Source organism: Misgurnus anguillicaudatus, chromosome 18, assembly GCF_027580225.2.
Source record: "Misgurnus anguillicaudatus chromosome 18, ASM2758022v2, whole genome shotgun sequence".
NCBI lineage: Eukaryota > Metazoa > Chordata > Actinopteri > Cypriniformes > Cobitidae > Misgurnus > Misgurnus anguillicaudatus.
The window spans coordinates 21,598,315-21,612,711 of record NC_073354.2 but is presented as its reverse complement, the minus strand read 5'-3'; the positions used below and the strand labels follow the sequence as shown (position 1 = coordinate 21,612,711).

General features: G+C 37.1%; 1 protein-coding gene across 1 annotated transcript; it reads left to right on the top strand.

Moving 5' to 3' along the window:
- Positions 1-80: 80 nt before the first annotated feature.
- On the top strand, positions 81-2,380 carry pigh (phosphatidylinositol glycan anchor biosynthesis, class H). Its single transcript, XM_055185987.2, has 5 exons — positions 81-421; positions 1,308-1,517; positions 1,888-1,971; positions 2,090-2,163; positions 2,255-2,380. Coding segments are annotated over exons 1-5 (546 nt in total). The 5' UTR covers positions 81-244; the 3' UTR covers positions 2,256-2,380.
- The last annotated feature ends 12,017 nt before the right edge of the window (positions 2,381-14,397 follow it).

Here is a 14,397-nt window from a genome sequence, read left to right as displayed (position 1 = left end):
AACCAAATTTTCGAAAAGTGGCGTCAAACTTGTCTATCACTTACCTTTTCAATTATGCACTCAAATTCCCACAATGCAATGCGGTGTTGTTGTTTTTTACATCCGAGGTCACGACCATGAATGTCACTGGATAATCGTGCAGCAGTGTTTGAATAGTTTATAACATTTCTAAAGGCAATATAGATTTTTTTTAAACGTATAAGACTACTTTATGTTTTGACCGCGAGGTCTGCCACAGATCAACATGGCGGAAGAAGAGTTCACAGATATAAATGGGAACTCGATTTCTTTACATTGTCAAACTCACTCCGCTTTCTGCAGAGAATTTGCTGTTAACTCACCCAAAATGTCGTTGCGCAAAGTGATGGTGTACACCTGCTTCATTTGGCTATTTGCTTATGCTGTATTTTTCTTCACTGAGGTAAGGAGATTTTCAATGCACCGACATTTAACCAGGGGTTTATCGCCATACAAGTGAGCGTAGTAGTAACCATTGTATAATGGCAGATTTATTATTATTTTGGTACGTTGGTATTACGATCTCACATAAAAATACTGTAGAACACTTCACTATTTACTATAGTAAAATGTAGTACAATTTCTAGATACTATAGTGTTTTGAAACTCACCATAGTAAATGTTAAAGTTTAATATATATTAAATAATTGATTCTATACAATACTGCAGCATAGATTAACTAATTCGTATAATATAGGTTACTATACTGTATAGTAAAATTTACTACAGTATACCAACAAAACTATGGTTACTATAGTTGAATTGGTTTATTTTCATACATGAGATTATGGATCTTGCAGACAATTGAGTTATAATACTGTTAAAGGGGACATATCATGAAAATCTGACTTTTTCCATGTTTAAGTGCTATAATTGGGCCCCCAGTGCTTCTATCAACCTAGAAAATGTGAAAATGATCAACCAAGTAACTTAGTTTTGGTAAACCATTCTCTGCAAGCATGTGAAAGCATTGAAATCTGGCTCCCCTTGTGATGTCAGAAGGGGATAATACCACCTCTTAATCTGCACTTTCCAACCACGCCACTGCCATTTAGAGCAGAGATCAACTCGTTTGCATTTAAAATGACACAGACACACCCAAAACCGGCACGTTTTTGCTCACACCTACAAAGTGGCAATTTTAACATGCGATAATAAATGATCTATATGGTATTTTGAGCCAAAACTTCACATACATACTCTGGGGACACCAAAGATTTATTTACCATCTTAAAAAAAGTCTTCTAAAACGTCTCCTTTAATAACCGATTTCATGTATTCATATCTAGAACACGGCTGTCCTCTCGAGCGCCATCATCATCACGCTGTTGGGCATGATCATTCATATTCATTTCGTGAAGGTGGACCAAGAGACGCTGCTTATCATTGGCTCACTTGGTGTCCAGCTGACTTCATCTTATGCATCTGGCCGAGAAAGCACAACCTTCATTGAGATGAGCAAACTTAAAGACATTGTCATCAATGAGGCCGTGTATATGGTAAACATCTACGCGGGTTTCTGTATATGCTCCCCTACTAAAAAGCAATACAGGTTTCCATTACAAACACTTATGTACTGTTGTTTACCATTTAAACCATGACAAAATTCCCTTAAGTAGTGTGTTTTAGGCTTATTCCAATAGGATTGAATTATTCCCATTTCCTAGATAACATCCCACTAATTTAACCAAAAAAATTACCAGTAAAAAACTATAAGAGTTTCCATAAATAACATCACGTTTTTCATTATAATGTTAAATCCATTAAAAGTACTTTCTTTTAGTTGTTTTAGTTGTCTTAATGCATGCAAGAGATTGTATTTCAGGAATAGTCATATGTTAACTCTGTTAATGTATGTTTCAATTTCAGCACAGTATCATTTACTACCTGTGCATTCTGATCAAGGATCCAGCAGATCCTGAGAAGGTGACTAGTGTTGTTCCACTTTTCCAGGTAGGTGTCTGTCGCCAGGTGAAATGTGTAAAAGTTGTCGTTCAACTGTGAAAGAAGGATCATTGTAATCTTTGACATGTCCGACACACATCTCTGACACGTTGCATTCTTCCGCCAGAGTTCAAAGCCTCGGCTGAATTGTTTAGTTCACGTGTACAGAAGCTGTCAGGAGATTATTGCACAATCCCGATGGTAATGCTATATGTTATGGTACATGCTATACATTTTCTACATAATTTACATGGTTATGTGTGTGTTTTATCGCTGTGTTTTTGCCTTACAGAGTGTTTTTTTAAAACAGGAAGATGAGAACACCTGTGAATACCTACACCTACACTGCAATCCTTTTTGTTAGATACATTGGTAACACTTTATAAATAAGGTTGTATTTGTTAACATTAGTAAATGCTAAAGTTAACCTGAAATAAGATTTTGTATTATTCACTGTTACCACTTTGTTATACACTGCAAAAAGTCACTTTCTCACTAAGTATTTTTGTCTTGTTTTTAGTATAAATATCTAAAAAAAAAATCTTAAATCAATATATATTATCTTGATGAACAAAATGACCTGGGAAAGTGGGTCTGGTTTTTGGACGGAAACTATACAATTTAAGTGAATTTGTGCTTAAAACAAGCAAAAATGTCTGCCAATGTGGTGAGAAAGTTTTGCTTGAATTAAGTGTTTAAGAAAAAAAAACTTGTTTCAAGATTCTTTTTCTCACCCCATTGGCAGATATTTTTGCTTGCAAAATTCACTTGAACTGTATAGTTTTTGTCTGGAGGCTGGACTTAATTTCTTGGGTCATTTGGCTTATCAAGAGAAACATCTTGGTTTGGGAATTTTTGGATGTTTATACTGAAAACAGGACAAAAAATTCTAAGTGAGAAAGTCATTTTTTTGCAGTGTAAAAGTTAATAGTCAGGGTTTATTTAAGAACATTATTATTTACTAATATAGGTGCAGTTTCCCGTATAGGCTTTAGATTAATCCAGATTAAAATTAGATTAAAATTAATGTATGTTAGATATGTCAGGGCAAGATGTTTTTAAATTAAGGCAGCTCAAACATACATTTTAGTCTAGGACTAGGATAAGCCATTTCTGGGAAACCACCCCTTAGTATTCCTTTGTGTGTTTTTTACTGTATTCTTGTCTTCATACATAAACTACACTCCTGCTGATTTTTACACTTTTCTACATGTTGTTAATGTTTTTTTGTATATATTAAAAACTGTAAAATAGATTCATTTACAAAGCTGACGGTTTCCTTCTGAAAACAACCACTAGGGGGACATGTGTGCCAATTTTTGGATCTGGAATAAAATTCAGAACAAAATTAGTTAATTAGATGTTAATGATAAAATAAATATATTTCCTGTTTGGTGCTGATTTCAACAATTGAATGTTTTAATGATTGGTTTAGTATTTCAAATACACATTTTATTTTTCATATTTATAGATAAATGAAAATAAAACCACTGTAATTTAAATGACACTTGCAAATAAATGTTATGTTTACTGTAAAATAAAGTTAAAAAGAAAAAGTCTAAAAAGTTGAGTTTTAATTTATTTTTCAGCTTTGTCGCAGATCTTATTTGGTCACAGTTGTTGGGGGTCACTTGAGGGATTATGCTAATCCATCTCATTTACCCTTTGGTGGGTCAGCATTCAATTGTGTTACTGCTTTTGTCAGGAATTGTTTTCGTCCCGAGCAGTTCATGTCTGAGAAACGGCATACAGGTTAATCCGACTGTAACCGTGTGTCAACAATTGTATTCAAAGCAACAATTGTGTTCAATCTCTATTGAAAGCATCAAAGTTACCTACGTGATGAAACGTTAAACATGGTTGAATTAATTGCTATCCAGAATCGTGCTTAAATGTCATGACATGGAAATGTATACTGTACGCCGTCTGTCCAGACTAGAGGTCAGACAACAGAAGGCCAGTGAAGCTTTCTCGCTATATCAGTTTCATATTATTTCTGGGGAGCAGCTGTTGCAAACATCCATCATTCCAACTCAAACTGCCTTCTGCAGTCGCACGAAACACAAAACTGGTCTTTGTTTCTGTGTTTACCGTTATGTATTTCACCAACACTTGTTTTCCATATCGCCTCCGTGCTGTTTTTATAAACCGCAAGTTCCTTATAAGAACTCGCTGCCTGTTGCATGCTCCAGGGTGAGAGCCGTCATTCAGGTTTACCTGTTTGGAAAAGAGAAACCACCCTTGTTTATTTGTGAGCTTGCTGCTTTGTGTTTACACACAGTGAAACTTTTGCCTTCGCTTTTGAAAGCAATTCTCAGCGCCCACACGGATGCTCCTCTGACTTAAATCGAGGATTGGGCACGAGAGGAACCTAGAGGTCAGAGTTCAAAGACCTTGTTGTTATTCAAATACTGGTTCCCAAGATGCACTGCTTCTTTCCCCCTGACCATTTGGAGTGACCATACCCATAGTGTCTGTGAAAACAACTCAGGGGTTTGAAATGATCCTGTTAGGTTGCTGTGAAGATGCTCCTGATGGGATAATCATCCCTCCTGGAGGTGTGAACCTCCCAGGAACTGAGCTCAGGGGGTGTCGGTGACCCTCCTACACCCTCCAGCCAGCCAACAGTCATAAACTTTCCATCATCAGCACTTTTTTTCCAAATGAATTACACTCATTACTTTGCTAGTTGATGTATTAATGCATTTATAGTGTGTCCTTTTAACTCTTTCCGATGACTTAAACACTACATCTTTGCAAATTCATAAGCACTTTTTTTTCAGATTTTATGATGCGTGTGTTTCTCATTCTATTTACAACTATAATTATGATGACTCCTGAGTGCTTCCAGTTTTATTTTGCAAAAGTTAAAGAATGTAAATAAAAGTGCCATTCACTCGCATCCAGAATTGAATGGCTATCTCTGATGGCCTGAAGGATGGGCTGTTTTTGGAGGGAATCACGGTTGTGTGGGAAGGGTGCTGGAACCCCGCTGTGTTTGGGAGTTCCCCGTGCTTTTGCTCACAGGCTCCCCGTGGGCTTTTACTGTGTGCAAGGTGTAACATTCACAGACTATAAGCAACAGAAAAACACCCTGGTGATAGAATACGGACCGCCGGAGCAACTCCCTTCTCCAGCTGCAATCATCTTGTCAGGGGCCGGCATTTTTTGTAGGCATTTGTTAACTTGCAAGATGGACGAACTAAGTTGCTTTTTTCCGGAAATATATGTGTTTGTTTCATGGTGTAAATGCTGGGTTGTTTAACCTGTGTCTTTAGTGTCTTTAGTTTAGACTTAAATTGATTCGACTGTGTCTGATTCTCAAACATTGTTTGGTAAATCATTCCAGAGCTTAGGGGCTAAGTAGGAAAATGATCTCCCACCTTTAGACACCTTTGATATTTTAGGGATAATTAAGTAACCAGAATTTTGTGACAACAGTGTACGCAATGGATTGTATTCTGATAGTAATTCTTGAAGATACGAAGATGTTAGGCCATTTAAAGGAGCATTTCACTCGTAGAAACATTAATCTTTATTAAAAGTGTGTTATATTTGTAGGTGAAATTTAACATACATTTCGAATTTGGTGCCTATTTGACCGAGAAAAGAGGTGTTTGTAGTCTCACTCCCTCAACAAAGATATTGGACTTTCTTCTTTCAATAATGCAAAATGATGATTTTTACATCATTGAAAGAAGGAAGTGCAACACTGAAATCTGTGCGGCAACTGAGGAAATGATGCATGACCTTTCAAAAACATGTCTGGGGTTCTACAAAGCTTAATGCAAATGGGTGAAGTGTCCCTTTAAGGCTTTATAGGTTATCATAGATATGTACTATAGATATGTATAAAGGCTAGACGTCTTCCCCGCGCTGCTGGCCAATTGAGTGGGACGTCCGCATTTGACGGCCATCTTACCACAGGGCGCTCGCTCACTCGTAGCATTGATTTTTAATGGTGCAGGTACTTTTAAATGACCGTAACTTGCTTAATTTTCTAGCGATTTTCAAACAGTTTGGTTTGTTCTAAAAGTCGAAGATGTACCTATGACACTGCATACTTATACAAAAACAAAAAAATTCATGAAACATGTTAAAGCATCCAGAATTATAGCCACTTTAATAACATTTGAAGAAACCAAACCGTTTGAAAATTGGTAGAAAATTGAGCAAGTTATGGTCATTTTAAAGTACCTGCACCATTAAACTCAATGCTACGACTGAGCAAGCTCCCCGTGGTAAGATTCCCGCCAGGTGATGACGTTAGAGATTCCGCCGTAACACATAGCCTTTATACATATCTATGGATATGTACACTAGATGTCGCCTTGGCTACGGCAGTTCATTGGAAACGAATGCGTCAAATAGAGCCGCCATCTTGAAACAGGGGAGCCCTGCATCAGCGTAATTGTAGGCAATGGTGTAACGGAAATAAAAAAGACCATAAATCGTCATGAGTGCGATTTTCTAGGTTTTCTTTTGGTTGGTTCCAACAATCAGACACTTTTCTAACTATAATGCATAGTGCTAGGCCTAACATATGCAGCACTAAAGTCCGGCATTGTCCATAAATTCGAAGTACAGGTGGAGATAGCAGCGTTAACTAGCTACTTCCTATGACAAGACCCCTGTTCTAAGATGGCGGTGGTTTTGACGCATGCTTAGAATGTATAACGCATGCTCTAATGTATATATCTATGACAGGTGATTAGCTGTATTTTGCTAAGCATCACAGTAGGCCTATATCTGCTGTTTTTATTCTGTCCAACGAGTATTTACACAGATACCCAAAATAACAAATGGCGGATATTTCAATCCTCATTCAGAAGAAAATTATCATGCCAATTAAATCCAGGAGAGAGACGGTGTATTATAAAGCCCTCTCAAAAGCTTAGCAGTTGAATCTCAACTGTCCTTCCTATATTTTGACCGAGCTGCAAGTCTACAGGACGCTGTACTTTAAAGACTCACTGCTGTGCTTTCTGAATGCTCTCCATCCCCCATACCTCTCTGAATAACAAAACTGTTACTGGAACTTAAACCAGAAAGCCTTTAGACCCCACCCCTACAGCTTCAAGTTTTCATTCGAATTTTGCCTCAAAACTCACCAGCAAACCAATCTCTCAGCCCGTCTTCATAAGTCTACCCCGAAGCGTAGAACAGGTGTCGTGGCTGTGTATTATTTGTCACCTGAACCGACCCAAGGGGACGTAGAAGCTCTTCCTTAACCAGTTTATCAACTGGTTTGTTTTAAACACGTTGACTGTAGCCCATCATAAAACAATTTCTTTCTGAGCTCAGCACATGCAAGCTCTTCCTCCCCGAGGTTGGTACTTGGTGTAGTTTCCATCTGCCTCCCCTTGAACTTTCACCTAGAAATAAATATCTACCGGATCGCCGGCAGATCCACCAGACAAATCATTTCCCAAGCTGCTACTTCCAAGCCCCCGACTTCAAGGGAATGGAAATAAGCAGCTGTTTTCGTGACATTAGGTCAGTCGCGACCAAGTGCGATCACTCAGTTTAATACAATAGAAAAACAGGTTGCATTGACATAATTATAAGTGTATTCTTTAAGATACACACCCAGCTTGAATATTTCCTGTAAATAAACTACTGAAAATGATTTTTTGTGCTAGATTTAATAGGGAAACACGATCAGGCACATTTAAATCTGTTTATAAGAGTAATTAATTGGGACATCATAGGACATGACATCATCAATAGTGATGATGGATATGATGAAGACGAATGAGTAAATGTATTGATCTATAAGGGGAAATTTAGGTAGTCTTTTGTTATACGAATCTACATTCTGATATTTGCAATATGATAGGTTAGGCTTGCTACATTGTAAAAAGTGAAAAGTTGGATTAACTTAAAAAATGATGTTTTTCAAAGTGAATGTTGAAAATTCGTAATCTTTTAAGTGAAGTAATTTTCTATTTCAATTTCAATAAGTTGATACATTTTTTTAAGCAACATCCTTGGTTAAATTTTGAAATTTTGTGTTTCCTTATGGATTAAATGCTGGTTATCTGTTTAATATGACTGATGTGACAGCTGTTAATCATCAATAGATATCATTGTCTTAGTCTATGCAAGCGGATGTTGATGTGTTAACCCAGCTCTCCGCTCACATTACCTCACCATAAGTGAGCTGATCCAAAGGCAGGGCAGATAGAGTAGACGTTCTTCCAGTCGGACCGGCTTTTTTGACTCGGTGGCTTTTAAGATGATCTGTGTGAGACAAAGCTTGTAAAGCCGGTCAGGTGAGCACTGCTTTGTAAGTCGTAAGCCTCGTGCAAACTTCCTTTTGAAAAATCTTCAGTCTACATCTATCGGTGACATTTGGTCTGAATGCACTTTATTGATTGTGTCTTCATGAACTGGCAACACTTATACTCATCACATTTAGGGTCGGAAAATGGCAGAGCTCACAAACTTATTAAACAGTTAACTCGAAGAATTACCGCTGAAAAGAAGATGAAAGGTGCTGTCAAAAATTATTTCCTTATTAGTAAAGGTAAAAAAATGTATAGTAATTTAAAAAATAATAATTTAATGATATACACCCACATAAAATAAGAAATCGGTCATATCAGTAGCCTAATACGTACAGGCAGTTTTATATTTTAATGGAGCTGGCCTACATAATGCACTCTTAGAAAAAAGAAGGTACACAAGTTGTCACTGGGGCGGTAGGTTTTCAAAAAGCACACTTTTGAACCTAAAAGGTGCATATTGGTAGCTCAAAGGTACACGTGGGTACCCTAGAGATACATATTGGTACCTCAAAGGTACATATTAGTACCTTTTAAGCGACCCAGTGACGATTTTTATACATTTATTTCTGAGAATGTGGATTAGTCATGAACTAGCCATGCATTTTAGTGAAGCCTTACATATTGTTTGCTTTCTGAACACTAAATAGATACCATTACAATTACACAACTCATTTTGGGTTTACCCCTACTTTCCAATAATACACGTGAGCGTGTTTTTCATCATTTTAACAATGAAAAGTATGTTAGGCTCTTAAAAACTGGCTCACATGTCCCATTCCTTCTTAATGAATAAGCGAGTCGCAATTAAACTTTTGGTAGATGTCATTGGAACTAAAAATATACAGCTGACCGACATGCCAATTCTGCATACATGGCATTCGTATAGTAACACTGTGATTGGAGCTATCAGGCTAATGAGAATACAGAGGTTAGGAATCTCTCAGATCATTTTGACAAAGGATTATGAGGATCATGTTGGAGTTGCTCTCTATTTTTAGCTTAGTGTCAAGAATCATTGACCTCTGACTATCAAACTTAATGTTTGTATTTTACAGTTTTAAAGGTCATCTAATATGGGAAATTCACTTGTATATGTTATTTGAACGTATTGTGTGTCACCTCTGTGTGTACACAAACACCCTATAATGATAAAAATCTGCACATTCTCTTTATTTTAATCCCTGGAAAACCTCAAGAGTCTCATGGGACTTTTCTGAGCAAACTGATGTCACTTTGCGCATACCCATTTGTTTAATCAACTCATTTTTTACTTCATTTTATACGTTGAAACAACTCATCTCTTGAAAATAAATAAGTAAATCTGAGTTGATTAAACAACAACAACAAAAAAATGTAAGGCAGCAACATTTTTTTTATAATGTGTCATTTAGTCACCCTCATTCCAGATCTTTCTTTCTTACGTGAAACACAAGGAAGAACATTTTAGGGAATATACTGCTGTTTTTTAACAAATGATGTGAATTAAAAGAAATGATGATTTTAGAGGCATCATGCCCATTCAAACTGAGGGGGCACGTGCCCCCTTGTTTTTTTTTGAGCCAAATGGATTTTGCATGCAACCTCAAAATCAAGGAAGCGTCCATTAATCTGTTATTTGTCTTTTAATATGTTTAATATGCACAATATTATCAATGATGTGCTGCATCCTTGTCACTTTTTGGAGATTTTTCGCTGTTTTGATCGTGTTACATTACTTTATTCTGGCGGCAGCCCCTGCAGATAGCGCAGTCGCAGACGTCATTAGCGCGGTCACGGGCTGCTGCATTTTGCTGGGGAATTAAAACATGTAAGAAACGCTCACAATACTTCCAAACACCAGTACGTGCAGTTAACCTCCTTTGTATAGAAAATGTATGGTCTAAAATGTGACCGTCTCGACATTGTATTAGATTTCTAGATTCATCTTAGTACAACGTCAAAGTTCGCCATATAGTTCACGGGGGCACAGAATCACACAAAATTTGAGGCAATAATGCGTTTTTGTAATAATTTTTGCTATACATTTTCAAAATCATTATTGAACATTAAAATAAATCACGTGCCTATAGCTTATGTCATTTTAGTTGTTTATATACTTAATGGATTTAAAATTACATTAATTTTATAGGATAATGCAGTTGTTGTGCAAAATGCATTAATGACACAATTAAACAAGTCATTTATTAAAACTTAAATAAATAAAACATTCAGTTTCAGATGTAAATATGATACCAATATGTCATTATTCCGATTAAATAGTATTTAATATGAAAGTTAGTCAACACTTTTATTTTGGAGGTTTTTGCATGAAAGCAGGGGTGTTCAGATTGTTAGAAAAGTAAGTGCCATGGAAAAAACTGAAAGCTTTATAATATTTCGTTTGATGTCTGTGTATGCACACTGTGCCCCCTTAAAAAAATGGTGCATGACGCCCCTGGATGATTTGTATGTGATTTTGGGCTGAACTATCTATTTAACCATGTCTTTCCCAAATCAACACCAAGCTGATTGCATTGCACAAATAGATTTTGTTAGGTGTGTTATGTTAAAATTCAGTGCATCAGTGAATGCATTCTGCTTTGCAGTTATAGTGTTCGCTTATGTGGAAATATGCTGGATGAATGGTGATGACATTTCAGCAAGGTCGTGAGAAATCATGCATATGTGTTTTGATGACTACATCTTTCTCTGGCTCAGATAAGTGGGAAGTGTGGGATTCTGTTAGTTGCTGTTTTTATCTTGTTCTTACAAGAATCAAAATCCACCCCTCCAAGTGTGAGAAAGGCACCGTCTCCTGATTCTCAGACACCTTGATGGACCTATCAGAATTAATTAGCGCCATCTCAACATTATAAGAAATGGCAGTGTTTTTACTTTATGCAGTGGTTCGCAAACTTTTTGGCATGCCCCCCTCCTTGTGTAGGATGCATCCATTTACGCCCCCCCCAAAGAAAATGTATGACATAAAACAATCTCAAAGTTGTATTAAATTAAAATGTATTAAATGATACAATGTAGTGCTCTTGTTCATATTTTCCTGAGGTTTGATTACACCGAATTTAATGTATTTTACAAAATATCATAAAACTGGGGGCGCCATCTTGCGCACCACAAGTTTGCGAACCACCGCTTTAATGGCACCTCTGTGAATGGTTAGCAATGCATTATGGAATTTCCATTTTAATAAATGATACATGCATGAATTTGGCAAAAACGAACTCTTTTGAAACTTTTCAGAACGGCTTTTGTATCAGGAGTGTGGCCATAATAATGCTTTAAAATGCTTCTAGGTTTTGTAACAGATCAGGTTCCATGTTGCAAGATTGCATCTTTGTTGTTATATTGACCAAGTCTGACAAAGTCTTTTGTCAGTCAGCACACTTTTCAAAGAGTTTCAAAAGGTCAAACTATAACGTGGACAAGAACAATATATCAATGCCATATGACAAACGTCATTGATTTAGTACAATGGTCCATATGATACCATCACACCAAACAGTCCAATCATGTCAAAGAAACAACATTCGAATAAAGGCTTATATCAAATCTTTGAAGTCATTATCAGCTCATCAGAAGATCAAGAATCGGGGTATAGCGTGATTTCTTTGAAGGGAACATTCATGATTCGCAACGAATCAAGCGCACTTCACTGACAGTCTCCTCTATGAGGTAATCCATCATGCACGTTATCATGCAATCAGTGTTTGCAGGATCACATGACTGTTTACCAATTATCTGTGTCCTTACACAAGTAACAGATTTTGCACTGTCCTACAGTACATGTGTGAGAACTGAAACCATAACAGATTATAAGCCACACACCCGAAACTGGGGATGAATCAAATAAACATGACAGGGAGTGTGGGAGTGTGCAACGATATTGCCAACAGGCGAATCTACAGACAGCATCCCAAGGTTCAAGAAAAGCCCTCGAGCAGTTGCTTATTGCTGCTTTTATTTTCCTGATTAAAACTTTTCCCTTTCTCCAGGGATCAGATCCACAACAATATTGGCGCCGTAATATTTGCATAGTAAATTTGCCTTCTGCTTTATTCGTATTTATAAATTTATGACCCATGTTGGGTAAATATTGGACGTTGCTGGGTTGAAATTGACCCAATGCTAACCCAACTGCTGAGTAATTATAACCTGGCATGCACAACAACAACCCAACATTGTGTAATTTTTAAACCAGCATGTGTTCTGTCCAAAATTTCTCGACATGGGTCAAAAATAACCCAGTGTGCAAATAAAGCACCAGTTAAAAAACCTATATCCTGATCCTATATAATGTAAAGAACATACTGTGAAAATTTAACCTTGATATCTTTAATATTGGCTGCGTAAGACCATGTCAAAGATTGAAATCAATGTAAAATCAATGACTATTCAACTTTGATGCTTCTTAATATCTCATAAAATAGATTATAAGAATTAAGCCTGAATTTCACAGAATTTGTCATTGTGTTGATATAAAAAATATCACTTGTCACGAAGAGGTCACACATGGCTGTGTAACATTCTGTTTGCCAAGCAGCCTTTGGCATAACTGTAAGCAGTGACTGGATGACCAGGAATAGGCCGGGTCTGTGAGTGTATGTACCTGTCTGCTGTCAGGTGGCCTGTAGATAAATATGACATGAGTGAAACTCACAGTCTGAAACTGGCGCTGTGCCAGAGGAGGCACTAGTCAGTTTAGTCTGAGTCCTGGGAAAGGGGGCGGGCAAGAAACCTAACAAAGAGTGAGTAACCGTTCCTTAACCACAAAGTCAGATGAACACCTCAGCACTCATGGGAACCTAAACCTGTCAGTCCTGGCCTCTGTTGCTCAACATGTGGAAAGTGGTGTCATTCTAGTCTTGGAAATACAAATACATCCTCTTAAAAAAAAAACAAGAGTTTTACTTTTACGTTTATGAATATTCAAGGTTAACAGCAACCACATTTAATACATTTAAAGTAATTTCTTTTTCATTTTTTTATTAACTCTCTTAGGAATTATTTTTTTCCAAAATCCCCAAAAGTCCCCAAAAAAGTGCTATGTGTGAAAGTACTGAACTGTTTGATGTCCTTCTTTCTGACTCGGATCAAAGCATTGGGTCGTGCGTCATTTAATCTTTCACATTGTTAGGAGCGGTGCCACCTGCCCTCATAATCCATCTCAGATCACTTATAGTACAACATTTGAACTGAGTCAAGTTGTGCAACAGGATATACTGTGCTCTACAGAAGAATGAAAGTGGCTGTGTGCAGAAGTGATTCAACTTTGTCTCATATGTGAGCAATACCATCACAAGAGTCTGTCAAATGTGTAAATAGACTGACAGATGTTCAAATTCTGATTCAGTTTGTTACAGGAAAATGTTGTACGTGATTGATTGGATATTATAGCAGTCATAGATAGTACAGGGACTGTGCCATCACTGTACATTTTTTATTGTTTTTATGGTAAACAACCGGTACACTCTAAAAACAAACGGTGCTAAATACTAAAAGTGGTTTACTGGCTTGTAATCATAGGGGAACCATTTTAAGTGCTATATAGCACCTATGTAGTACCTGTGTAGCACCTGTGTAGAACCATATTGTGCTATATAGAACCATATCTTGTGCTATATGGTGTTATACAACAGTTCTTTCTGGTTCTCGAATCTGATTGGCTAAGACCTATGCGATATTGTGCTAATATCGTCACTGTAACCGCTTCACCTTTCGTATCATTCCGCCACCTAGTGAATGGAGGTCCTAAGCAGGCTCATCTCTGAATGGAAAAACACAGACGCGCTGTTTGAATCACTCTCCGTGTGTGTGTCTCATTAGTTTACTAGCTCATAAATCAGTCTGTGAATCCCCAATCAGAAGTATTATTCTGTCAAAGATCAGTGCTCTTGGATGTTACGTTAAACTTAATGGGAGAAATGTCTTGTCACATCGTGTGGACACTTGGAAAGAGGAATATAAACACTCGTTTTTTTTCTGGAGCTATATTTCTTATCAGAACGCGAAAACACCGTGGAACTGCAGGTAAGCCCCGCAGCTTTTAAATGTGGACATTGATCATTTACTTTATCGTGACGTGACTATTAAAACATGTTATGAGATATCGCCACTGATATATTTATAAGCAGCATGCAAAAACATCTCT

What these genes read in the sequence shown, in the direction of transcription:
- pigh (XM_055185987.2), top strand. Translation starts at nt 245, where the DNA reads ATGGCGGAAGAAGAGTTCACAGATATAAATGGGAACTCGATTTCTTTA. An exon ending in TCAATGAGGCCGTGTATATG is followed by an intron (nt 1,518 to 1,887) that starts GTAAACATCTAC and finishes TTTCAATTTCAG; the next exon opens with CACAGTATCATTTACTACCT. An exon ending in GTGTTGTTCCACTTTTCCAG is followed by an intron (nt 1,972 to 2,089) that starts GTAGGTGTCTGT and finishes TTCTTCCGCCAG; the next exon opens with AGTTCAAAGCCTCGGCTGAA.